The 25,815-nt window shown below is 62.7% G+C and overlaps 5 protein-coding genes across 5 annotated transcripts; all 5 read left to right on the forward strand.

The window, feature by feature from the left end:
* Window positions 1–2,399: 2,399 nt before the first annotated feature.
* LSCM1_04196 (uncharacterized protein) lies at window positions 2,400–9,263 on the forward strand (the record flags this gene model as incomplete). The annotated part of the gene is made up of 1 exon (XM_067321711.1): window positions 2,400–9,263. One exon carries the CDS (start codon window positions 2,400–2,402, stop codon window positions 9,261–9,263), a length of 6,864 nt encoding a protein of 2,287 aa, XP_067177942.1.
* Window positions 9,264–10,780: 1,517 nt separating this feature from the next.
* On the forward strand, window positions 10,781–13,375 carry LSCM1_04197 (uncharacterized protein; the record flags this gene model as incomplete). The annotated part of the gene is made up of 1 exon (XM_067321712.1): window positions 10,781–13,375. One exon carries the CDS (start codon window positions 10,781–10,783, stop codon window positions 13,373–13,375), a length of 2,595 nt encoding a protein of 864 aa, XP_067177943.1.
* Window positions 13,376–15,123: 1,748 nt separating this feature from the next.
* On the forward strand, window positions 15,124–17,982 carry LSCM1_04198 (uncharacterized protein; the record flags this gene model as incomplete). The annotated part of the gene is made up of 1 exon (XM_067321713.1): window positions 15,124–17,982. One exon carries the CDS (start codon window positions 15,124–15,126, stop codon window positions 17,980–17,982), a length of 2,859 nt encoding a protein of 952 aa, XP_067177944.1.
* A 1,545-nt stretch (window positions 17,983–19,527) lies between these two features.
* LSCM1_04199 (uncharacterized protein) lies at window positions 19,528–20,784 on the forward strand (the record flags this gene model as incomplete). The annotated part of the gene is made up of 1 exon (XM_067321714.1): window positions 19,528–20,784. One exon carries the CDS (start codon window positions 19,528–19,530, stop codon window positions 20,782–20,784), a length of 1,257 nt encoding a protein of 418 aa, XP_067177945.1.
* Window positions 20,785–22,266: 1,482 nt separating this feature from the next.
* LSCM1_04200 (uncharacterized protein) lies at window positions 22,267–23,943 on the forward strand (the record flags this gene model as incomplete). The annotated part of the gene is made up of 1 exon (XM_067321715.1): window positions 22,267–23,943. The coding sequence occupies one exon, from the start codon at window positions 22,267–22,269 to the stop codon at window positions 23,941–23,943; it is 1,677 nt and encodes a 558-aa protein (XP_067177946.1).
* Between the last annotated feature and the right edge of the window lie 1,872 nt (window positions 23,944–25,815).

A 25,815-nucleotide genomic window follows, 5' to 3' on the forward strand; every position in this document is an offset into this window, starting at 1 on the left:
GCACGGCTTGTGGTCGAGGGCCCCCCTCTCCCCCTTCCTTCCCTCTCTCGCTCGATCTCATCCTCTCGTCTTCGCCTCCAACTCCGTATCCGCATCCTGCCTCACTGCCCCCTCCCCCTCCCCCTACCTCCATCACACGCACGCGCACACACGCGGATGACAGCACGCTTACAGCAAAGGAAAAGTACGGCCTGCCCGCCCTTTTCCTCACTTTCTCTGTGTTGTGTGCGGGGAAACGGAAAGGAAGTATTTGTGAGCCCCGCGCCTTGGTGAACTGGTGGCGTGTAAGCACCCTCGACCGTCTGCTTGCCCCTTCCACCCGGGTCCCTCCCCCCATCGACCCTCTCTTGACTTGCGCTCTCCTTTCCTGTTTCTCTCCTCGTCGTCGTCTTTGCCGGGCTCGATCTGCTCTCCCCCCTCCCCCCACACACACCATCTCCGCCTCCACCTCCTCTTTCCCCGCACTCGGCGCATATTTGTTGAAGAGTGTGCGTGCCTACGCGCACACTTCCGCTGCCATCGAAGACCGGGTACACGAAAGCGTGCCGGAAGCCATAGGAGAGCGTATAGTAACGAAGGAGAGACGCTATCGCCGCTTGCAAGGTTATCCATCTCCCCACACACACATCCATCGCGCGACCGCGCGCGACGCATTTTGGCTCGCTTCGTGCTTCGTTCGTTGTCTTTGACTCCTTCGCGCCTAATTTCCTCTCGTCTCTGTGCCTTCCTGTGCACAGTGGGTCTATACAGTGTACGACGAGGCAAGCGACTCAGCGTCGGTCGCCGCTCCGCACCTTCCTGATCGTCTCACACAAAGTCGCTCTGCACCCATTTTGTGCGTGCGCATACGGTTGACGGCCGGTGCACGCCGTTCTTTTTGTCTCTCCTGTGACGGACATATCCAGTCTTGCGCCTTCTCCCTGCCTTTCCGTTCGTCTCCTCGCGTCTCCTTCCTAGCATCTTCCCTTGCGTCATCTGCGTGTCGCGTTGTGCGCTATTGGTTCTCCTACCTTTTTGTGTGCTCGCTGCGCAGGCGCCAAAGAGGCGGGCGGTGTGTCCTCTCTCTGCTTCTACTCTTCTTTGCCTCTTTCCTCCTATCGGTTGACACCTGACGCAACTGACTTGGACTGCCTCTCCCTCTTCCCCTCTCTTTCAGTCTCTACGCTCCCCCCTCCACCATTCCACCTCCAGCCTAATCACCTTTCGTATCTTTGTAGGCTCCCCTCCTTGTATGCCTCCTCTTTTCTGCGACGACCGGCTTCATTGTGCTCCTCGGACAGGCTGTGACAGTGCCTGGAGCCGTTCCCCGCCCCCCTTCCTACACGCTCCTCCCCACTTGTGTATTGTCGCGCTGGTCTATTTCGTGAATTTTTCCTTCTTGGTGTATCCTTCCTCAGGCGTGTGCGTGTGTGTGTTCTAAGGGGGCCCTGCTGCAACTTTTGCGTCTCTCGCTTGTCCCTCGCCCGCACCCCCCCCTCCCTCTCCTCGCGCTGTCTTTGCCATTGCTCGTGTACAGAACCGCATAACGCATTCTCTCGCCCCTCCTCCCTCCCCTCTCGTGCAGCACACGCACACCTGTCTTCAGTATATATATTTATATTTATATATATACCGGGTTTTTTCTGTTTTGGGGGCCTCTCTCAAGGCATCCGCATTACTGAACGTCCCCAACAACTCTTTTTCCTTTTTTTTCATTGCCCTACCCCCGCGGGCAACGCTATTCATCGCACAAGCGCCCTTGGCGACGACGACTGCTGCTGCTGCTTCTCCTCCTGGCCTTCGCCTTTTCCCCTCCCCTCCCTGTTCACCCTTCGTGTTTTTTTTTTCTCTCCTCCGCTTTCGGTTGCGAGGTCGCCCCCCTCCCCTCCCCTCCCCCCCCACACACGCCTCTCTGCCTCGCCTGCTTGTACGCTGCCGTTGTCAGGCACGGACGCGCGCATTTGCGCAGAAGTGCCCTCTTTTCTTTGCCCCTTTCAAGCTCGTTGCTTTATGCGTTCAGCTGTCTTTGAGCCCCCACCCGTCTCTTTCTCTTCTCTCCCTCCACGTGTGTTGTCCTGGTTGACTCTGTTGCCCCCTTCCCCTCATCCCCCCCTCTCTCTGTCTCGTGTGCTGCTGCTGCAGTCGCTCGCCCTCAGACGTGTCTCTTTCTCTCTGTGTGTGTGTGTAGCTGTGTACCACCACCAAAGGCTGAAGGCTCACACGAGCTGACTGTGTAGAAGGGTACTCGAGCACACAGCCGAGAGCGGCGGCTCTGCAGCGAACAGCTCTGCTTACCGTGGAATATATATATATGTATATATATATAAACGCAAGAGCTTGACTCGAAAGCGATAATGGAAGGCTCGAGCAGCAGCCTTGGCTCTGAGTGCGGCTTCGCAAGTAGTGGAGCCAAGCCTGGTATGCGACATGGCGTCACACACAAGGCCAAGCCTCTCACTTCATTGCCAGCTGGGGGCGGCGCTGTTGTGATGGCAGAAAAGGCTTCGTTCAACGATGCGGCAGACACCGTCGACATACACCAGAGACCGCCGCCTGCTCAACTGACGACCTCTGGCGCTGATGCCGAGGCCTCGCACGTGTCCTTGGGCGGCCGCGGCGCTGGTGGCGGTATCACAGCGGCCTCTTCCGTTACTCCTGCGACCAGCGATATGCCTGCCACGTCACGTAGTGGCATGTATCCCTCTTCAAGGCGCCAGGGAGGGGCAGCGGCATCCGTTGGAACTCGTCCGTCCCTGCATAGGGCAAGCGTCGGCGGCGCAGCTACGCAGGCGTCGCACGGTAGAGAAGATGTCAGCGGTGAGCCGTCAGCGAACACGGGCTACTACCACGACAGGTACGCTGACAGCGATCAAGCCAAGTACCTCAACTGCAGCATCTATGGTTCCTACAATAATCAAGGCGAGTACTCAGGAGGTGGCGGCAGCAGCGGCTCCGCAAACGCGCCCTACGGGTCTACCCATTGTCTCATGGAGGGTAGCAGCAGCAGCGGTGCCTGTGCGGGCGACGGCCAATCAGTCCCCGTCTACTCCTTTTCCAACCGTCCATCATCCTCTACGGTGGCGAACCCACAGCAATATCAGAGCCACCACTCGACCCCATATCAGCAATCACAGCGGCTGCAGCCATCGCAGCCGCAGCCGCCTTACAGCCCACAGATATCTGCCTCAGATCAGGGCAGCAGCGCCTATCAGAGTTATTATCAGCAGCCCTATCAGCTACAGCCGCCTCAAATGCCGCAGCAGCCGCAACCGCGGCCACAGCAGTTCCAGTCGCCGTCTTCCATTTCTCATAACACAGAGAGGGAGGGCCAGTGCTACGGCTACTACTACGGCAGCGGCACTGGCCAGCGCCGCACGCACGCTGGCACGGCGAGCAGCTGCAGCGGGGCTCACTATGCGAGCCAGCAGCAGCCGCAACAGCAACATGCATACCTGTCGACATCCTCTGGCGAGGGAGAGGCTCCTTACAATCAGATAAGCAGCGTGCACAGCAGCATCCAAGGGGGTACCGCAGAGGGCTACTACCGGCAATACGCTCGTTACCCAGCGCTATTGAATCAGGGAACTCCACCTTTGGCACCGCCGCCACCACCGCAGCAGCAGTCGCAGCACGCATCCTACGCTGGCGGGGAGGGTCTAAGCTCCTCCATCTCCGCGTCATACAGCCACGCCCTGCAGATTGGGAACCGAAACTGCCAGCCTTGCAGCGCCAAGAACGGTGCCTACGGTGGCGAGAGCGATGCCACGCAGAGTACCTTGTCAGAGCCCTTCACTGGAGAAGCGTATGGCCAGCCAGGCAGCACAGCCAGTAATATGAGTGGGCCTGAGGGTGGCAGCGGTGGCCGGCGCGGGTACAGCACTGGCGCCGGTGCAACAGCTGTGGGCAATGGCGCTTGTGGTGCTGGCAGTGGTAATGCAGCCACTGGCTACTACGGTGCCAGCTACACCAGTGGCTATGCTGCATCAGTGCCACATGTGTCTTGCACACAAAATGCGAACTTCACGGACGCCGGCAGCGACAGCACCGGAACGCCGCTTGGCCCTGCCGGTGGCGGGAGCGGCCTGGCCGCAGTCAGGGGAGGCTACTCATCTCCACAGCAAGGGAGCGGGGCTGAGGCAGAAGGTGGCGGTCAGTCGTATCGCGGCTATGGGACGAACGGCTTCCGCGACTGCTACTACGCGGCTTCGAATCAGATGGATGGTGGCGGGGCCGGTCCCTGCTACGGCTACGGTAGCGGCCACGCCTCGCCGCAGCATCCACAAATGATTTATCAAGCTTCCTATGGCTGCGGAGAGGCGCAGCCGACTTCATCCGCTGCCGCATCGCCGGTGATCCCCGAGAGCCGCCAACGCGGCAGCAGAGTCCTGCCTCAGCGACAGCATCAGTATCAGCGGGGAGGCAGCTTCTACCTGACGAATCCTCGCGGCAGCGATGCCAACGGTGGCAGCTGTGACGCTTACGGCTACGCCCCTCAGCATCCACTGCAGCAGCAGCATCAACAGGGGTGCTATCTCGACTACAGCGGCTCCTTGCAGCCTCAGCACAGACCTGACGCGAGGTCTGGCGGGGCATCGATACAGGCGAGTCGTCACTCTCAGTACGTGCCGCAGCAGCCGGTGGCGGCGCCACGGAGGTCCGATGCTGCCGACGAGCACGGCGCGAATTATGGTGCAGAGCAGCTTGCCAGGACGCAGACGCCAAACGACGTGGCGCGGGTGCTGCGGGTAAAGGGTGTTGACCACAGCAGGAGCAGCAGCAGCAGCGGCAATGCCCGCAGTGATGATGGCGTTGGCTGCAGTACTGCGCCATCGCCATCTCGCAAGAAGCGGAAGAAAGGAGCTAGTAGCGGCGCGGCTCGTGTGCCGTCGACCGCAAACAATGAGGCAGAGAATGATGGGGAGGGTGAGGCGTGTGGCAAACGCAGCGCCGCCTTCACCAAAGAGCCGAAGCATCAGCAGCCGGCCTTACTTCCGCAGAAAGGCACGCGGGTGCTGGAGGAAACGTTGCTGGGGCACGGGTCGTTCGTCTCACCGGATCCATTGCCTGCAGCAGTGAGCGCACCACGCCGCCAAAAGCTAGCGCCGCAGCATGCGGGTGAGGGGAGCAAGACCGGCAGGAGCGGCGGGATGCCAAAGGGAGAGGCCCGGCCGCAGCCTGCGACTCATAGCCCCGTGCCTCCCAACGGTTGCGCGACTGCGGCGGTGGACGACGGCGGTGAGTGTTTGCTAACCGAAGCGGAGAACAATGCTGCTGTAGAGGCTGGAGCTGAGTACGATGCCGTAGCTTTCAAGGATGGTAGGCGTGGGACGGTGACACCAGCCGTGTCTGCCGCTCGAGTTGGGCGCCACGGTGCCGGCTCCGCTAGCGGCAGGAGTCGCGGCCAGCCACAGCAGAGCAGCAGCAGCAGCACCGAGCGCAGTGCCGCACAGGGGAGCCCTGTGCCACACAGCAGTTGCAGTGGTAACAGTGCGCAGAGCTTCTTGCGGCGCTCTCCCCTGACACAGTGTCTCGTCGCGCCATTCCACACGTACATCTGCGGCGCCATTGTGGAGCAGGCAGCGCAGCTGCAAGCAAACTCATGCTCGCCCTCAGCGGCCGACGCTGGGGCCGGTGCATCGGCTGCCAGATCGGGCGCCCCGCTTGCGTCCACCTCAGCGGCCTCATCGCAAGTGCTACCGGCCGTGTACGCCCCTGTACAACGTCTGCTGTCGCGCGAAGTGGCGCGCACGACGTGCAGCGCGACTGAGGAGAAAGACCGTGAGCTGGCGCGGGCATTCGCCGACGGCGGTGACGGCGCTACGGAAGACGCCCGTGCGCCCAGTGAGAAGGACGAGGGCTATGCCCACGTGGGAGAGGAGGCGGGAGAGGGGCGCGAGGATGAGGCTGCGAGGGTCGTCCTTGAAACGGTACCCGACCTCGGTACCGCGAAGGCCGCCGCGAAGTCGCTTACAGCTGATGCGCTGGCGTCTGCGAGGGAGGCGCCTGGCACAGCAGCTTCCCCTCCTCGTCCCTGCACCACACTTACGGACACCTCTCTTCGCTCGATTGGTGCCCGACCCCATCACATGCACTTGGTCGCCCATCACCACAGCCACCACATGCGGCGATCGACTCCTGCCTCAGACGCGTCATCGCCTTCGGGGCCGATACTGCACCACTGCCACGCCTACCATGGCACGTCTCCCTTTCTTCAGCCAGCCTCGCTGGCTACTATCGGTGCCGCGTCTCTTGTGGCAGGTGGCAGTGCAGCCGCAAGCAAGCCTGTGCAGTCGCCGGAAAGCGGCCCAAGCGCAGCGCTGCCGCCGCGGCTACCCAGCGGAAGCGGCATCAGCGACCGTCGCGTCGGCCCTGGCGGTGCCTCGCTTACAACCTCGCCTGCTACCGTGGCGTACAGCTCCACCTTTCTTAATGCGTCCAGCCAAAATAGTCTTCCGCTCTCGATCGGTGCTACGGCTCGGCGGGAGTCTGCAACACTGTTGTCAACAACAACACAGCAGCAGCAGCAGCAGCAGCCACGAGCCACGAACACTGGTGGTGCCAGCCTTTTCGAGACGAGTCCAGAGGGTGGCAGCCCGCCAGGCAGCATGAGTGGACCGGCCAACTACAGCTGCTGCGGTGGCGGCCATCACGGTGGCTCTCCCGCGCACCACCGTTACCCCAGCTCCACACTCTCGAACGGCTACCATGTTGGCAGTAGTCAAATCAACGTGCAAACGGGCGGGCGCTACGCCATCCCGGCGACGCGGCCGCCATTGATCTACGAGCACCATGTGGGGCAAGAGCTGCTGCTGGAGGAGTTCCACGACTCGATGCGCTTCGACGCCACGTCCTTCGGCAACATCGCGTGCCTGGTCGATGCCTTCTCTCCACAGGTGCCGGTGGCCAGCGATCTCGAGTTTCCTTGTGGCGAGGACCAATGCCAACTCATCTGCACCCAGGGAAACCGAGGTGCCTCTCCGCCGCCTGGCGGCAGTAGCAGTCAGCACGGCTCCGCCCAAGGTAGCCGCAGCAGCCGCAGCGGCGCCGTCCCGGCTTCCCTGGGCGAAGACACGCGCACCGCATGCGGAGGAGGGTATATCGGCACGAGCGGCGGTGGCAGCAGCGGCCAGGATGCATTGGCGGTACCAATACCGCGCCCGGCGTATGCGGATCGGACGCACTACTGGAACTTCGCCGGCCCCTCCTACTGTGAGCCGATCATGACACTCAAGTCCATCTGGCAGAGCTTCGATAACCCATTCGGCTGCGTCGTGCGCCTCGCGGAGCCGATCTACCCGGCACCGATGCGACCCGCCGAGGGAGAGTTGGTGTATACACCGCTTCTCAGCGGCTTTCGCATTCGGTTCCACCCGGCCTCGCCGGCCTATAAGCGACTCGCTTCGTTGCGCGAGGTTCGCCGTCAGCGGCGTCGGGAGGAGGCAGCGTCACGCGAGAGCGCCGGCATGTCAGCGGAGGTGGAGCTTGCGCCCGCCGGCGTCGAAGGGGGGGCGCGTGGTAGCAGTGGCAGCCACACAGCCGGCCCGTACGCGGAGGAGGACGGCGTCCTCACGTGGAGCGCCACGGAGCGGCCCAACAATCGAAACATTATTGTGGAGCAGATCGTGGAGCTGGCCAAGTGCGACGAGAGCTATGCTGAGCTGCTGACCGCGACCACGGCGGATATTGACCACCAGTCCTGGGTGGCACTCATGTGGCAGCCAGTGTTCTGCGGCGGCCACTCATCAAAGCACAGCTGTGGCACTTTCCTTGCCTTTTATCTTCTCCGACCACCGCGCCACTTGTTCGTCCCGTTCGCGGACAAGAGCGAAGGCGCATCGATGAACAGCTCCTGGAAGAGCCCCGTCTTTCGCGGCGACCGCGCTGCGCTGTCTTTTGACCTGTGGAGCCTGCAGCGGCACTACCACGTTGCGCGCTGGGCCTCGCCGCCGCCGATGACGCACATAATGACCGCGCTATCCGTCGACGGTGACGACGATGCCCCGGACAACGCCTCGTCCTCGCGTGCGTCGACCAGTCGCGGACGCAATTCGTGGGAGGAGGGGCACACCGGCTGCGCATCGAACCGTACGACGGAGAGCTTTGCCTTGAGCGCCAACGACGACTCGCGTCTGCGTCTCCGCGACTTCTACGCGGGTAGCAGCGGCGCGTGTGCTGCCGCCTGCGGGGGAAGCAGTAGCACCACGATCGCGGGTGCTGTAAAGCCGCCGCACACCACGACGGGCACCGAGAACTCAGCCACTTCTCCTGCAACAGCAGCGACGGCGATGTACGTGCGCATTCCTCTTGTCGGCTTGATCCCTAACCGCTGCCGCTCTGAGGTGTGGTACAAGCCTGTGTGCGACGCATCGCTCATGAACGCCCATAGCCGTAGTGGAGGTAGCGGGGGAGTGGTGAATGGGGACGGAGCGGGGACTGGCGCGGTGGGCGGTGGAGGTGTCGGTATGGGGACCCCCAACGGCCTCGGGGGTGCTGGGGCGGGCGGCAGCGGCGTTGGTGGCAGTGTGGGCAGCGGCGGTGATCACTCCGGCATGTACGCCTTTTACGCTCCGCTCTTCCTCCTCGTGACAGCGTTGCAGCTGATGTGCTGGGACGCCTACAACGAGTGGGAGCGCAAGTCACCGACTTCGGCGGCTGCAGCAGGTCGGCCATCGCCGTTCTCCGAGGAGAGAAGAGACGCCGACGACTCGGAGGTGGCGATTGGCGGGTCGGCTGGCGCATCTGGCACCACCCCCTCATCGTCCTTCAATGGCTCACCAGCGATGGCGGAGGAAACGATGGCGTCTGCGCAGCGACAGCAGCGGCAGTGCTACTACGAACCGGACGCCGCCGGTGCCGGGAGTGGAGCTGCAGGCAGAAGCGCGAGGTCTCATCGCAACAACCCGTGGTCTTCCTACGTTGCCAAGGGTGTTATGCTGATGACGGATGCAGCTCGGCAGTACCGCACTGTGCGCGAGCTGGCGAACCTCGACGCGTCCACTGAGGAAGGTGCTGGTGGCACTGCAGTGGTGGCCAACAGCAGCGGTGGTTTTGCAGCACCGGGAATCGAAGCTGGCCTCGGTACTGCAGAGGAGAAGCGAGCAGGTGAGGAGGACAGGAGCGTAGCAAAGCAGCACCGCGGTGGATGCGCGGTCGTGGCCGGTGGAACGAGCAGCGCTCTGTGCGATCCCGCTGCTCGCGTGATAGCCGGGCTGCTCGACTATTATCAGTGGGCGCAGTACGATACCTCTCTTACAGCACTTGCCACCGCCTACTGTGCCACATGAGGTAGACGCCAACGTGCGGGCACGCTGCACACGCGCGCGTCTGGCTTACTGCCGCCCTGCGTTTCCCTTCTGTCGCTCTCTCTTTTCTGTGCGGCAGCTTCGGCCCTCCTGTTTTCCCCCTGCCCAGCTCTTCTGGGGCGAGCACTGCGGGGCACTTAGCTGCTATCCACCCCATCGACTCCACTTCCTCCTCCTGCACCCCGACACGCACAGGGGCACATATACACACGAACATGACCTACTCGTCCGCAACCTCACCGTTTTCTCTGTGGAGGTTGCCAGCGGGCATTCACGGACATCTATTGCCCTCTCCTCTGCCACCCTTCTCACTCCCTGGCTGACTCACCCACGACGTTCGCAGCCGTTGAAGTCGTACCTCTCGCCTTTGCCTTCGTCGTTTCCACCTCTCTCTCCTCTTCTCTCCTCTCCCCCGCTGCAACTGCGCATGTGTGTGCGCGAGATGTGTGTGGCTCGTTGTAAATTTTTTCTTTGGCTCCTGCCATTGCGTGGTGTGCTTCTGCACTTGCCCGTGCACATGTCTCTCTCTATGTCTCTCGTGAAAGTTTCTCTTCGCTTGCCTTCGTCACACCGCTCCTGCCCCCCTCTCTGTCCGCTAAGTGGGAGCGCCAGCGGCCGTTCAAACGGCAGTGAAGTGACATGGACATGGACCGTGCTGTGGTGCTCTTCCCCTACCTGAGGTTCCGTGAACAACCACAGGGAAGCAGGCGAGGATATGGTTTAAAAAAGGCAACGGGCAACGACACACCGACACCGACACCCACCCACACACCTACACACACAGACACGTGCGCACTAACCCTGGCGCAAGAGTACCCGAAACACCGCGCATAGCGCTTGGGGGCTGCGCCGTGGAGTGGGAGAACGGTGAAGCGTTCCGTTGCACGCATGCACCACCCTCAAAGCGGGCGCACGCGCACTGCTTTCCTTCTCCGCAAACTGGATGCACCCGGCGCCGCGCAGTCTCTTCCCGCGTGCCCGCTTCCCTCACTCGAGCTTTTGTTCGCGGAGTGTGTGCGTGTGCGTGTGTGTGCTCTCTCGCTGACTTCCTCCCGCTCTCTCGCTCGCTCTCTCCATCGCTTGCACGGCTTCTGTCTCCTTCGTCTTACCCTCTCCTCTTTGCCCCCTTTTTTGCGTGGCAGGAAGACGCGCACAAGCGCTCTGACTGAACGACGGCGAGCTGCTGCGGCGACCACATCGCCTCTTGGGTGGTGGTGGTGGCAGCAGCAGGTGTTTTTCTCTTACTTCATAGCTCTCTCTCTCTTGGCTTTGCCTTCTTTGTCTCTTCGGATTCATTCCTTGAGAGGTGTTGAGCGGGGTGGAAGTCGCGCCATTCAGTCTTTCCTGCTGACCTCACATGCCCCTCTCTTTCCGGCCGCCGTGACCGCACCGCCTTTTGGTCCTTCACAGATTTGTGGACGCCGGACGATGGGCGACGCCTTCAGTCGAAGAAGCTCCTGCTCTTCGCTTGGCTTTCCGGCCAAGTCACCGCGTGGCGTATGCTCCGCTGGACCGCTGGCACGAAGGCGCGGGCGGACCGAGCGTCACGTCAGCACGGGTACCCTGGCGGCTCAGCGCGTCTTCTCGCGTGCCGTTTTTTCCACCCTCGCCCAAGTGACGTAGCTAGCCCGCCCACCGCTCCTGGCACCGGTGCTACTGCTGCCGCTGCTTCACGAAGCTCGGCGTATGCGGACACTGCGCGGGACCTCAGTTCGCTGGCATTGACACCGTCAGCAGCAGTATTGGATGATGCTATCGCCGACACCGCCGTGGGGACTAGAAGCCCCGTCCTTGGGGCAGTGATAGGGAGAGCTGCGCCGGCAAGCGCGGAGTCTTTGTCGGCAGTGGTGCAAACTTCTTCTTCGGCAGTGACAGAGTGCGCTCCAAAGGTGATGGCAGAGGGGGACTGCGAGCGCCGCAACACCCTCAAAAGTGCGGCGGCAGACGGCTCTTCTTTATGTCGAGCACCTGCTCTGTGGGACCACGGGAGTGCAGCACCTCCGTCACCGTCATCGCCGCTGCCGTCACCCCCTCTCGATGTCGTGGCTAATCGCTGCGGCGACCCATCAGAGCACCCGCCCAGCGCCTCATCGCCTTCCTGTTCCGAAGTAATACTGGCGAAGCATCAGCCACCACACCAGCCGTCACCACCGCTGCCGGGGAGGTCGACGTGCTCGCAACAAACTGTGCAACCGCCTCTCCTGCCGTCTGAGTTGTATGCACCCTCGGCTGTCCATGTGAAAAGGCTTCTCGAGGCACTAGAGGCCAAGGCCGCGCCGCAAAGAGCGCGCAGGTGCGCGCTAGGGCGGCCCTCCCCGCAGCAGCGGGCGTGGAGGCAGCCGCGCAAGAGACTTCGAGCTGGCGGGGAGCTGCGCGACAGCTCATGTGACACTGATGCAGCGATGGGAAGCAGTGAGGAGGAAATGGCTGACACCTATGCAAAGGTACAGCAACAGCGTCAGCGGCAGCTCAGGGAGAAGCACGCGGGAGGGGAGAGGAGGGGGCCGAACTGCAGCGTCGACGGCTTCGTGGAATCCATTGTACCTCATCGGCACCAGACTGCACAGCGCAGGGAGCAGCGGCAGCAGCGACGCTCCAGACTCAGCGCCGCCGAGCAGTCTGTGGATTGCATCGCGGTGCAGCTGCCGCTGCAGCGGGCAAAAGACGCGCCTGCGTCCGCGAAGGCACAGGCCACGGTGGTGTCCTCACCTCGTGCATATCCGAAAGCCCAGTCATCGTTGCCGGCCACTGCGGAGAAGCATCGCCATGCCGCGCTTGCGTGCGCGGACCGGCTAGAGGGACGCTTCGTGGAAGACGGTGCTCATTCGCTACCTGACGCCATGGCGATAGCGGTCGCCGCTGATACCTTCCACCGCGACCTGCCTGCCGATCCTCTTGCCGCAGGCCGTTCTCTGCGTGTGCCGGACACCTTTCGAGCCTTCCCTGCTGAGGGTGTGGACAGCGGCCGCGCCACGGAGGAGGAGCTGCTGCCGTGGCCCGCGTCACTCGCCAATAGGACTGCCAGGCTCCCCATGGAGCGTGTCCAGCCAGATGCCGTCTCTGTCTTCGAGGACCAGCCGCTGAGTTGGTGCGAGCAACAAGAGGTTCAGGCGGAGCAGCACCTGTTTGGTGCGTATGCGAGCGCCGCCAGCGGTGAGGATCGAGTGGAAACAGACGATCCACGCGGAGTTGGGGTTGACTCGCTACTGCAGCCAGACTGGAGCGTCGCAGAACCCGCATCATTCGCAGCTATGCCCGCACGAGACGGCGAGGCAAATCTTTGGCTTCCAAAGGCCGAGCCCCTTTCGTTTGCCCCGTGGCGGCAGCTTGGCTCTACATGCGGTGCCCACGGTGACGCATATGGCGTGCGAGGTGATCGAGTGATGGCGCCCGGTGGAGACCTGGCCCTTGACCTTGGGGGGACACGGGCAGATTTCTATGGCGGCAGCCCACAGGAAGTGAGCTGGTGGTTGCCGCCAGTCGATAACGGTTGTGCCGCCTCGAAAGATGGGACTGTGTGGCAACAGCATCGCCAGCCTGTTGGTCGACGCTCTCCGTCGCCGACGCGATCAAGCCACATTAGCACTATGCTGGGGTACCGCGGCATCAGCGCAGCGACTCCGCCTATTTATGCACTGTTTAGCTCAGGAGTGCCTCGTGAGTCACCGACGGCGCCTGCGTTCCCGTGGGTGCTCGCTGACGACGGGGAGGGCGGCGAGGGGCTCAGTGGAGGGGGCAGAGACGGTGAGCGCATCTTCTTTGGGAGAGTGTCGTCTCCGCTGATGCCGCGCTACTCCCACGGAGGTCCTCTGGGTAGTTCATGCGGCCGTTACGGTGGAGACGGCGGAATCGGTGCCTTCTTGCCGGCACAGGTGCTGCCGCCGTGCGTTGGCGTGCCGTTTTTGAGTGCCGAGAGCGTCTCGGGCAACACCACCGCCGCTGCTGCTGCTCCCGCATCATGCCATCTGGGCCGAGCAGTGCGGCAACGCCTAGGCCATCGAGACGGCGCGCGAGCACCGCGGGCACTGAACGGCACGACAGAGCGCTGCCGCCGCTTCTGGGAGCGGTGCCGACAGTCGATGCCTAGCTTGTGAAGCAGGTTACTGTAATAGCGAGCGCGTAGGATAACTCAGAGTAACTGGGAGGGGGTGGGTGGGTGACGGAGGCGAGGACGGGAGGAGGGGAGTGTGTGTGTATGTGTGACGCCCTGCGGGCCACAGCGAATACGAAAGGCGGGGGGGTTGTTTAGGGATCCGGGAGGCAGCACAGTCTACAGAGGGGGGGCGGTGCTGCCCTGCGCTGTTGGCTCTCCCCTGCATTCGCCCTATCTTTCCCAGCCACCTCCCTCTCTCCGTCCAACACACACACACACACACACACAGGCGTCTCTCTCGCGCCGCTCCCTTCTCCTCCCCCTCCCCCTCCACAACGGGCTGCTTCTTCACGGTCTGGGGCATGTTCGTCCCGTCCCTCTTCCTCTGCCCCTCTGTGGCCACTCTACAAAAATCGTTTTCTTCGCTTCATTACGCTGCTATTTAATTGTGTCTCACGCTTCCATGTCGCTCTCCCTCTGCCGCTTTCGGGCACCTCACCTCCCCACCTCTCCGTTGGCCTCCGCCTCTCGCGCTCGCACGCACGGTTGACCGCTCTTGCGCACACGGGGAAGGGCGGGAAGCTGAACGGCCGCCAACGCGCAAACAAACGGGCAATGCCTACTCGAAGACTGTGAAACGCAGATCTTCCTGACGGGACACCTTTCTTCTAATGGTGTGGACCTATCCGCATGCACGCCCGCATCGAGTGCAGATCGAGGCCCTCTTTTTCCTCTGATGTCGACGACACCGTTGCCCTCTCCCTCTTTGTTGGAAGGGGAGGGGTGGGGGCTCTGCTTCTATTCCCCCCTCCCCCTCCCCCCAAACAGCGTGGGCGTGTGCGCGCACACGTGCGCTTCTCGAATCGACCTCCTCCTCTCCCCTTCCTCTCATCATTCCCACAGAGACACACACCCACATATGCATACACGTACGCACGAACGCACTTACATAGACGCACAGGGTAGTAGAAAGACAGGCGCACATACCCACAAGACGAGCATCGAGGAAGCGACGACGCATCGTGTGAATGCTTGTGCGCGTCTCGTGCGGAAGGGAGTCGCAACTTGAGGGGTGGGGGCACGGAGGGAGAACAAAAGTGGGCGACCGAATAGAGAGGGGGCTCACAGAAGAAGCCAAAGAGCTGCTGATACCGCATAAAACCGTCGCCTCCCTCTCTCCCGCCCTCACCTCCCCCCCACACAGACACACAAACACCCGCACAGTCAGCGACGTAGACAATCGCAGGCCGCGTCGAGCGTGCGCAACTGGCTCTTAACATCTTTTTCACCCTTCCGTTGTGTAGGGACGGTGCCACTGTCACTCGTCTGGGTGTTACACAGGGCCGTGCCCCGCCTTGCAGAGTCCCATTTCGGCGTCCATCGCACCCCCCTCAGGAAGGTCATCACCTCTCTGTTCAGCAACGTGAGCAGCTGAGTTACTCTTTTCGCTCAGTGCTAAAGGGGTTCTGCGGCTGTGCCACCAGCCGTTTACCCCTTTCACCCCTGAGCTCTCTGCTGTCCTTTTTGTGCCGCCATTGCTGCCACGGTGCTCTCACCCCTCTCCCCCGCGCCATTGGCGGATCTTTGCGCTTTTCCTTCACTCGACCCTTACGTCATCGCCCGATAGCGTCACATCGGCTGCTGTCCTAGTCGGTGTCACTCAGCATCGTCGCTGCCACCTTTCCCACGCGCGTGCTCGTGCAGAGGCGCACACAAGTGTGCAGACGGACTCCCACGCGGCTGCCCGACATGGATGTATGGTTTGAGTATGCACTCGCCATCAGTGAGCTCATCTACAGCAGGAAGCTGCACGAGTATGAAGGCGTGTGCGCGTCGTTGATGCGGAAGGCGGCCATGGCGGCTGAGGACAGTGAGACGAACGAGGCGAGGATGTCGAGTGCAAAGGAGGACCGTAAGCAGAGTGGCGTCGAGACTACCGTCGCCTTTACTGCATCGTGGGCGGCGCCCGAGCAACCGACGGCGCTGATGGGCTCTTCTGGTGGCCGCCCTCTCACTTCCGTTGATGATGGTGGCCTCGATGTCTCCGCGCCACCATCAGGGCCCGTCGCTTCGGTCTCTTGTCATGGTACCGCCGCCGGCTCTGGCAACAGTGCAGCCAGCGATCCGTGCACAGCATCAAGCGCGGCGACGTCGCCGAACACAGCTCGCCTCACCCATGGCTGCAAGGCCGATCAAGCTGCGATGCTGAGGCCATCCTCGTTGGCATCCGAGCACGCGCCTGCTCCCCCTGGAGACGCTGAGTATCGTGGACTGGATGGTGCCGCTAACTCTGCCTTGCTGTCCGCGAAGGCTGTTGGGGCGTTGCTGCACGCGATGCAGCTGCCGAAGTCGATGCGCATGGCGACGTCGCGCAGTCAGCAGATCGACGAAATTCAAGCAGAGGCGGACGTCGTTTTCCAAGGGCTGGAGGATGTCTTCGTGCTTCAGGCAGGAGATGCCGCCGCAGCTGCCGTTTCGGCCGAAGCATGCGTGGAAGGTTGTGCCACGTCGGGAGCTTCCCCGCCGCTCCCATGCCCCACGCCGACTCGCTTTGAGCGCTCTGACGAGGAGGAGCGCAGCGTCACATCGACTCAATCGAGGCCTCTGACAGCGACACCAACCGCCTCCGTTGCCAATGGCGGCGAGCGCCACCTCCTGTACGGTGAGCTAACCTCCGTCGGCGTACGAGAGCTGCAGGCTATCAGCATAGCGTGCAGCTGCGTGATGCGCGCGGAGCACAGGCGCTCGCGCGCGTGCAATAACGGACCTGACGAGAGCGACTTCCCCAACCACCCCTCGGCTCGCTCAGCGAGCTTCCTCGGCGCCTTTTCAGCGCCAGCGCCGAGTCCCTCGCTGTCGGTGCCCTGCAGCGGGAGCAGTGCATCATTGCACACGGGGGACTGCTGTCGCGGGCACGGTCACACTTCTCAAGGCGCTGTCATCGTCGCGGTTGACGTGGGCAGCGGCAATGGACGCCTGCTCTTTGAGTGGGCCCGGTTGGCGGCAGCAGCTTGCCGTTGCCAGCACATCTTGCCACCGCGGAGACACGCAGGCGAGGGCGCCATGTTTGCCGGCGCAGCACGCGCACCTCCTCCGCTACACCCCACAGACAGCGCCTCGAAGGGAGCCCTGGCAGCGACGAGGAGCGCAACAGATGAGCGCAGTCGCAATCTTATCTCAGCGGCCTACGCACCGCTGGGAATCGCGAGCCGTGCGACGACGTGGCTTGGGTGGCTCGGCGTCGGCATTGAGCTGGTGCCGTCTCGCATGCGCATTGCTAGAGAAGCGCTGGCGCCGCACTATCTGAACCTGAGGAAGACCTTGCCGGCTCCCACAGCAGGAGGCGGCGTCTCGTCCATCGTGACCCATCTGCGCCTGTGCCTGCCAGAGGCCAACGCGTTCACAGGCTCTTCTGCATCGCGCAGCTCCTCCGCCTCACTGAAGGCGGTGGCGGCCCGCTGTACCACTGCCCCTCCATCGGCTGCCGCGGGAGCGGGGGGTCGGACGCCGCAGCCGTCTGCGCGTGTGCTGCTCTATGAAGGCGATGCCTTGGCTCCCGGGGTGCTATCGAACGCGACCCTGTGCCGGTTTCCCAACCTCGACCACAGCGATGGGCCCGTGCCGCTGCGTGAGCTCCACGCCGCGCACGGCACCGGTAGCAGGGAGCACAGCTGGGGGGTGGGCAGTACCTCCTGCCCAGGCGCCGCGAGGTCGACAACCAATGCGCGAACCACGGAGGCATCGACAAGCAAGACATGCCATCTCAGCACCGCTTTCGCAGGCGCGTACGGGCGCTTGGGCGTCCAGGCATCGACCAGCATGCCTTCAGCCTCCGTCAAGGAGGCGGGCAGTGGCTGTTCCGCCCGCGAGAGAGCGGCGGAGCAAGACTACTACCCCCTGTGCCGCGTGGAGGGCGGGCCCTCGCTAACCGGGCAGGAGGACCCGCACGTAGTCGTGTTCTGCTGCGGCCTGGGCTTTGATGAGGCGCAGGTGCGACAACTCTGCCAGCGACTGGAGGAAATGCTGTTGGGCCGTCTTGACACCACAGGTGCGACGCCGCTGCTCTCCGTCAGGGGCGACCCGGCTGCTAACCAGCAGTTCAGCGAGGATGTGGAGGCCGCGGGGTCGGTAGCCAGCTGCACCTTGCCGCCTCTCCCCTCACCTGGGAAAGCCGAGGAGGGGGGCGTCGAGGCTCGGCTGGAGATGCAGCTATCGACACCGACTCCAGCCGATCCGACCACCGGCAGCGCAACAACCAGAGCCGCTGGCTTATCCTCGCACCGCCACTGGAAGAGCGTGACCTGTGTGTTGCTGCTGCGTCCAATGGATGTACTGCATCCAACGTTTCCGCTCTTTCGCTGTGCCCGCCGCCTTTTCGATACGCTCCACCAGCCGATCTTAGCAGAGGATACAGCGCTGCTGCTCTCCACCGGGTGCCGCCCGGACGGCAACGCAGTGCCGTTCAGCATGCGTGCAGCTCCAACATGGGCGCCCCAGCCTGGGTCATTAACCGCGCATGACATCGTCGACAGCGATGTTTGGAGGACCGCGCTCGAGACAACGTGGATGAGCGCAGCGCCAGCGTGGGTGGTGCGCTTCTGCTTCTAGCGCCTTCTCGCATGGGTATAGGGCGCTACCGTGATGTGTCTTCCCTCTCTTCGCTACTCCCCCCACCACACCCGCTGTTGACGGTGGTGGTGGCGGTGGGGACGTCTCAGGCCGTCGTAGGAGGTTCCGCTAGCCGACTCGGTGTAGGGAAGCCGAGCAGCCCGGAGTCGCTGCCAGGTGCGGCGTCGCCTGGAGCGGTGCTGCGACGGAGTGACTTGCGGCAGCGAGCAAATCTGTAGCGGCCACACACTTGGGCAGAGCGCGGGCGCGACTCGAGCGTACCCCACCCGGGCCGCGGTGCCGACCGGGGTCGGTGTGGGGCCTGGGCCGCTGTGATGGGGTCGGCACCGCGTGGCGACCGGCATGAGGGGCTTGGCTGCGAGGCGACGAGCGGAGCGGGTGTGCAGAGGTGGAGGTCGAGTCAGGGGCCGTGCTCCGATGGGGCTGGTCGGCGCATCGCTGCACCGCGTGTGTCTGCCGGTGCTTTGGACCAGGAGGCGCTTTGGGCTCGGATGACAGGGCCGGGGGCCGAGTGGTGTTGACCTCACGTGGTGTGTCTGTGTGTGTGTGTGCGGAAGGGGGGAGGGTGGCGGGAGGCAGTGGACACGTTGCGCGCAGGCGAAGGGAAGACAGTGTTGAAACTTTCTTTGTTCCTCGCCCAATTTTTGCGTTTTTTGAATCTGTACGAGTTCGCCTCTTCCACTCTGCCGTTCTGTCGGTGATGCGGCGCATGGGCCCCGATGAGCGCGCGTGGGCTTCGAGCCGACTGCCCCCCCTGCTCTCTCCTCTTTCCTATCCGCTGCTGCCCCAGCTTTCTGCCTCTATCCACTCCACGAGCACGACGACACTCGTGCTTGACCCTTGCGATCCCAACGTCTTGCACGGACCTTCCAAGCGGAGCGTATTTTGTTGCCGAACAGATCATATATATATGTAAATGAAACGGAGCTGCACAAGCAGACGTTGCTGAAGAGGCGGGGCAAGACATCAGTGATTGTCACGCAGCGGTGGCCACCACTCGCCAAGGGGTGCGCGATGCGCGTTTGTCTTTCTGTGTGTGGGAGGGTGGGGGAAGTGTGAAGTACGCCATGTACACCTCTTAACACGAGCAGACACGCTCATGCGCAGGAAGGGTGTGCGTTGTGCGGCGAGACCAAGCGCACAGGGCAGCCCGGCTACACACCACATGGTCGGCGTGCACGCCGAACTTCCGCTTCATGTGTGTCTTCTCGCACCCTTCCGCATGGGCGACGTCCCACGTGTTGTCGATGCTGCACATGCGTCGAGCGTGTCTATGTGGGAGCTTCTTTCGTCTACCTCTCCATCTTTGGCCCCCTCTCTCCTTAGCCAGCTACACACTCCTAGCGTCCTCGCCGCACAAACGTACACGAACTCGCGCGCCGCCTGTCGGCTCTCGAGGAGGACTCAGGTAGGGAGAGGCGAACGCATCGACCGCGTGTCTTTTTTTTTTTCAGCGCCCTCTCCCTTCGCTAACGCTACGGCGCTTTGCACCTGCGCACGGCATTGCACCGCCCTTCCGCGAGAATGACGGCACCATCGGAGTTCTCCACCTTCTTCGCATTCCTCCTGCCCACTACCTCATCTCGTAAACCGAAGATCATTGCCGCCGCGGTGACGGCGGCTGCTGTGCTTGGCACCGGCGTATTTTTCGCGGTGCGTTCGAGCGGTTGTGCGGGACTTCGTGAAGGCAGCCGACGTGCCTTCCGGTCGGAGAGGGCCATCCTCGAGCCCCGGCAAGCTGTTGCCGAGGCACTTGAGGCGATCCGTGGCGGACGGTGCACGACGTGTGGTGAGCTCGTTTTTTTTCTGCGCGGACCTCCTACCTCTCCCGTGTTGCCAGCCGCTCGCCTTGGCGTTCTCGGGACTGCGGCGGCCACCGCGAGCCAAAGGCTGCCTCCATCGAATGCGCACTGCCTTCGAGTTCCAGTCCCCGTGCTGCATTACATTCAGGAGAGCTATTTGCCGGCGGTCTGGCGACAGCTGGCCGAGGCGCAGCGCCAGCCGCAGTCTTCGCCCGCGACGTCTGCACTTCAAGTGGAGTGCAGCCTCTTTGCTCAGGTGCTCGCCGCGGACGTGTCGCTGCGTGCACTGGGCGTGGAGCGGGCAATTTCATTCGATAAGGAGAATCGCAGTCATGTGAACCTTCTCCAGCAGCTGTGGATGGCGACGGGCAAGCCGGCGTCCGCCTACAGCCCTCTGGGGCCGCAGTGGGGTGTTGTTGGATTTCAGGGAACAGACCCCGTGACGGACCTCCGCGGCGGTGGTGTGCTGGCGCTCCGTCAGCTGGTACACTTTGCGCAGGTGCACAACGCTGCCTTTCGCGAGATGCTTGCGTACAATGAGCGTGTGCAGCGAGAGGGCAAGCACAGTTGGTATCTGCTTGCCGTCGTCAGCATTCAGCTCACGACGCAGCTCATGCTCGAGGAGGATCACCCATTGCATGTGCCACATTTAGAAGTGCTGTACGACACGCTGCACCTCGGAACTGCTGGTGATGCGACTGCCAAGGTTGTGAGCCGTCGTGCCGTGGCGGCGCAGAGAGGTGTGACGCTCAGTTGCACCCATGCTGCAGACACGGCGGCCCTTTGGGACTCCTGTAAGGGCGCATGCAGTGCCGAGGCAGGCATGTTTGCGCTGCACCACGCGCTGCTGCTGCACTTCAAGGAGTGCTGGATGCGGGACGAGCCGCATGTGATGGAATACAACACGTATATGCCTGCAAATGTCTTCAGCACCTTTTTCAGGGAGAGGTGGGCTGACACCACGCTGACGGCACCTTAGAGCAGCAAGGAAAGGCGCGAAGCGCGGCGCCCCCGTAATCGATGCGTGCGCGTTGATGCTCTGTGAGGCAACCGCTTTCACGCGCACGAGGGCAAGGCGTACGTGTATATACGCAGTGCGCCCGGCGCCATCTGCAGTGATGGCGCATGTAGACTGCGTACGAGCGCGCTGGCAGCCTGCCCCCTCCCCCCTCCCTCCCTCCCCGCACTGCAAATGTTCCTTCTCTTGCGCACCGTGTGGTCCCCTGCTCGACCACGGAGGGTGCTGCGGTACCTGTGTGCCGGCGTACGCCAGAGCGGGCCCCGAGAGCTGGTGCCACTCCCCAACTCTCTTTCGATACCGACGTGCATATGTACCTATCTGTTTCCGCTTGAGATAAGCACGCGTACATGACGATTGCGTGCGACAACGAGGTGCGCATACGGCTCCGTTCACCTTCCTCTAGTGGGGAGGAGCACCGGTAAGGAGAGGAGAGCGCAGGCACACACGGCTCATGTGCGAACCCAAGAGGCGACGCGAGTGCTGGGGCCAGATGGGTGGGAAGGGGGTCGTCCGCACTACGTTGGCAAGAGGTTCGGCAGGTGGTGTGAGAGGGATGCAGAGAACACGAGTGGACGGGCGCTTCTCTTGGTGTGCCTACGCAGGATGGGATGTGGGTCACGTTCCCACCCACCCACGCGGACGCACGCGAATCTCTGAAGCGCTCATGTGACTGCCCTCCCCTCCCCCCTCCTGCGCCGCTGCTGAGGTGACGGGGCAAAGTGGCCATCCTCCCTGAGTGGGCTGAGGAAACGGTGCGACTAGGCTCGCTTCACAGTGGCTCTCTTCACGCTGCTTCATCACTCCTTCTTCTCATGTCCGCGCCACGCGCTCGGCCTGCGCTCATCCACGCTCTTACCGCGCCCTCTTGCTATGCTGCACCGCGGCCTCGTATCACCTCATCCTTCCGCCGCCACCTCCTCCCTCCTCTCTCCCTCACACACACACACACGTATGGATGGGGGGATGCGTCCTCTCCCTCAGGTACTTCTGCATATGTTTTGTGTCTGTCTGCCTGTCTGTGTGTTCGTGTGTATGCATACGTTTGCCCCTTTTCATTTTGGCCGTCCGTCTCTTTCCCTCTCCTCCTGTCTGCCTCGTCGCTCATCATCCCGCGCTCCCCCCGTACTCTCTCCCCCTCCCCTCCCTCTCCCAGCGCTGATCTTCACACTGGCCACGCGCGCTCCGCCACAAACGCTACTGCGCTCATCTATCCACTCGGCAGCGTTGCGTTAGTGCCTCCGCAAAGCACTGCTGCACCTGCTCCGTTGGCGTGTGTGTGCGTGCGCGCAGGCGCTGATTGCCGTGCTGCTTCACCACCGCAGCGCCTCTATCCCCTCCTCTCTCTCTTACGCACGTACGCACGCCCACCTCTGCAGCGCACCGTTCGTTTTACTTCACGTCTTTCGTCTTCTCTTTTTTCCCTTCACACCATCTTCCGCCATGTCGCACCTGAACCCAAACGCGACGGAGTGGAAGCCAACAGGGAACAATACGCACGGAATGACAGATTTGGCCCTGCCACCCACTACAGCGCAGCCCGAGGACCCTGCCTCAACCCCTGCACCAGCGGAGGGTGCCGGGGATCTGTCTCCCAAGGCGACACCGCCGGCGGCGTCCGCCATTGCCGCTGGTGCCGTCCGGAACACGCCGCCGTCCTACATCCCTAGCTACATGACTGGCGGCGACCCCGCCATCGCGGAGCAGCTGGCGAACATTGATTGGGATGCTGAGTTTAAAAAGCTGATGGAGTTGACCGGTCAACTGATTGACCGCCAGCTAAATGGGCAGAACGGCGACGAGCGGCCAGCAGGCGGCAGCGGTGGGGTAAATGCGGGCCATGGCAGCGACACCGCAAGGGCACTCGTCGATCATAGGCCGAGTGGGCCGAGCGCCGCAGGCGCCTCGCCCTCTGCTGCCGCCGCACCGATTCCTCTGACGTATGCAAACGCGGTGAAGAGCACGACCGTTGCGGCGAGGAAGCCGGCGACACTTGGGGTCGCAAGCACAAGCACCACGACCGCTGCCGCCGCTGCTGCTGCTGCCCGCATGGTGGACATGGAGGACGACAGCGACAGTATGGCCGCAACATCCAGGACGGGTACCGGCAAGCACCACTGGAAGAAGCTCACAAAGGCGCAGCAGCGCCACGAGCAGTCGCAGCGCAACGCCTTCGAGGCCTTCGCGAACGCCCTGCTGCACAGCGTGTCCCCGTTCATGGCGCCGCTGCGAGCCAGGTGCAAGACGTCACTTCCCCATATTAAGGTGGACCAGCGCTTTGGCAAGAGTGGACACCCGGAGACGGCCATCGCGCAATTTCTCGTTGCCCCGCTGGTCACGAACTACCGCCCGCGTCACTTCCACGACGTCGCGCCAGGCGAGCTCATGGAGTTCCATTACGACTTCGCTCTAGTGCTGCAGGCGATCCCGACGGCGTATGCGATTCACATTGGCTACGGCCCCACATGGAAGCGCTACGCCGTGCCCTACTGCTTCCTCGCCTGTCGTGAGTATCGAAAAGAGGTGCTCGCGCTTTGTCCAGAGGAGATCCCGAACTCTCGCTCCGAGGCCATCTACGAAGACGACGTGGTGAAGGACATCACAGAGCTGCTGCTGAGCCGCGGCGAGGGGCTGGAGGTGCTGCAAACGATGTCGCTTGTCGATGCGATGCGGAAGCGCGTGGACCTCTACCCGCTCTACGACGCCTTCGCGACCATCTTCCAAAATTTGGAGAACTATCAGATCGAAATGTCCGGCATACGATCGGCGCCGTCGCGCTTCCTCCTGAAGACGTCACGGCTGGCAGTGGAGGCGATGCCGCAGCCGATCATGCTGGACGACGAGGTGATGTGGGATGAGCTCCCGGAGGTATCGCGCGTGCTGGTGCAGGGGGCTGTGGCGGGCGGTGGCAGTGCTGGCGTTGAAGCAGACGGTGTCGCGGCTCGGGCGGCGTCGCAGCAAAAAGCGCTCCGCACACCTTTACCTGCCGCAGCGGTGGCCGGACCTGCCTCTGGCAAGGGCGACGCTGCCTCGTCGTGGCAGACGCTGGCACCGTTGATGCTGAGCGTGGCGTGTGTCACGGTCACTATAGCGGTGGTTCTAATGAAGAAGCGGTCATGAAGGAGTGAGACGAGCGGAAGTTGTCAAGGGGCCGCAGCAGCGGGAGGGAAGAGGGCTCCGAGAAAAAAAGATCACAGTGGCGGAGGAGGGGAGGAAGGTGCGCACAGGGCCCTCTGGTCGCCAGGGTGGAGCGAGGCGGTGAGGTGAGAGCAGCGCTGCGGGAGGAACGTTGGCGCGCTCTGCTAAATCTATGTATGATGCCTCTCGCCTTGTGTACCACCTCGTCGCACTTGCTCGAGTAGGCCGTGCCCCTCCAGGAACGTTTCTTTCCTCCCTTCTACCCTCCTCGAAGATTGCCCCCCCGCCCCCTCCCCCCGTGAAGGCTTCCTCTTCCCCTCTTCTGAAGACACCTTTCCGCACTGCTCTTTATCTCTGCAGAGGTCGCTGACTCTTTCCGCCGAAACGCTCGCTGGCGTGCTTGGCTATGTCTACCAGGCATCTCTCAGTCGCTCTATCGACATGCGTGCGTGCGTGTGTGTGTGTCTACCGACGATGACGGAGTCTCTTATTTTCTTGTATTTGCCATGAATCCTTATCGAGTCCTACTCCCCCCTCCCCCCTCCCCCCACCACACCCGCTGTTGACGGTGGTGGTGGCGGTGGGGACGTCTCAGGCCGTCGTAGGAGGTTCCGCTAGCCGACTCGGTGTAGGGAAGCCGAGCAGCCCGGAGTCGCTGCCAGGTGCGGCGTCGCCTGGAGCGGTGCTGCGACGGAGTGACTTGCGGCAGCGAGCAAATCTGTAGCGGCCACACACTTGGGCAGAGCGCGGGCGCGACTCGAGCGTACCCCACCCGGGCCGCGGTGCCGACCGGGGTCGGTGTGGGGCCTGGGCCGCTGTGATGGGGTCGGCACCGCGTGGCGACCGGCATGAGGGGCTTGGCTGCGAGGCGACGAGCGGAGCGGGTGTGCAGAGGTGGAGGTCGAGTCAGGGGCCGTGCTCCGATGGGGCTGGTCGGCGCATCGCTGCACCGCGTGTGTCTGCCGGTGCTTTGGACCAGGAGGCGCTTTGGGCTCGGATGACAGGGCCGGGGGCCGAGTGGTGTTGACCTCACGTGGTGTGTCTGTGTGTGTGTGTGCGGAAGGGGGGAGGGTGGCGGGAGGCAGTGGACACGTTGCGCGCAGGCGAAGGGAAAAGAAGGTCTTCATGGGCCCCTCATCTCCTCCTGATTTTGTACCGCCGCGACCACGTGAGGAATCGTGCGCGTGCTGGCGATAGTGCTCATAACTTACCTCTCAGCTCTTCTTATCGGATGCGCAGGACGCAGGGCCACTGTTTTCTTCTCTTGATTATACTGCCCTTGATCCTGCGTGTGAGTGTGTGGCGTACTCACGCGTCGCCATTGCATCACTACAAGCACCGCTGCCGACATCTCTCGCAGGCCTTCCCCTTTGCCCCAGAGTGGTGCTGAGTCTCGTCATCTTCCTCCAGCACATTGCCCATGGCGGCCTCTCGACACCAGTGACGGCGTAAAAGGGAGTGGAGGCGAAGCGCGGCAGCGTGGTCATGCGCCGAAACAGGACCAGTAATGTGCGCGAGGAGGGCTAAATTGACAAGCGAGACGGAACATAGCGGCCCCGTTACTGTAGGAAGGGCACAGGGTGTAGCCAGCGGCTCACGTAGTGGGAAATACATCGTGAGCGCGGCCCCCCCGTGACGGAGCCCAAGAGGGCAAAGGAGGTGTCCCATTCCCCTCCCTCGAACTCTCTTGGCTCAGCGCGGAAGGCGCAGAGGGCCGATACGCTCACCCGCGTGTATTTGTATGAGAACTCGCGAGTACCCCTGTCCTTGCTCCTGCTCTCTTGCCGCTCACTTCACCCCCCCTCTCCTCCCCCGTACACCTGCTGTTTTCAATACGAACGGTATAATCATCGC

The sequence above is a fragment of the Leishmania martiniquensis genome, chromosome 26 (genome assembly GCF_017916325.1).
Source record: "Leishmania martiniquensis isolate LSCM1 chromosome 26, whole genome shotgun sequence".
Taxonomy (NCBI): Eukaryota; Euglenozoa; class Kinetoplastea; order Trypanosomatida; family Trypanosomatidae; genus Leishmania; species Leishmania martiniquensis.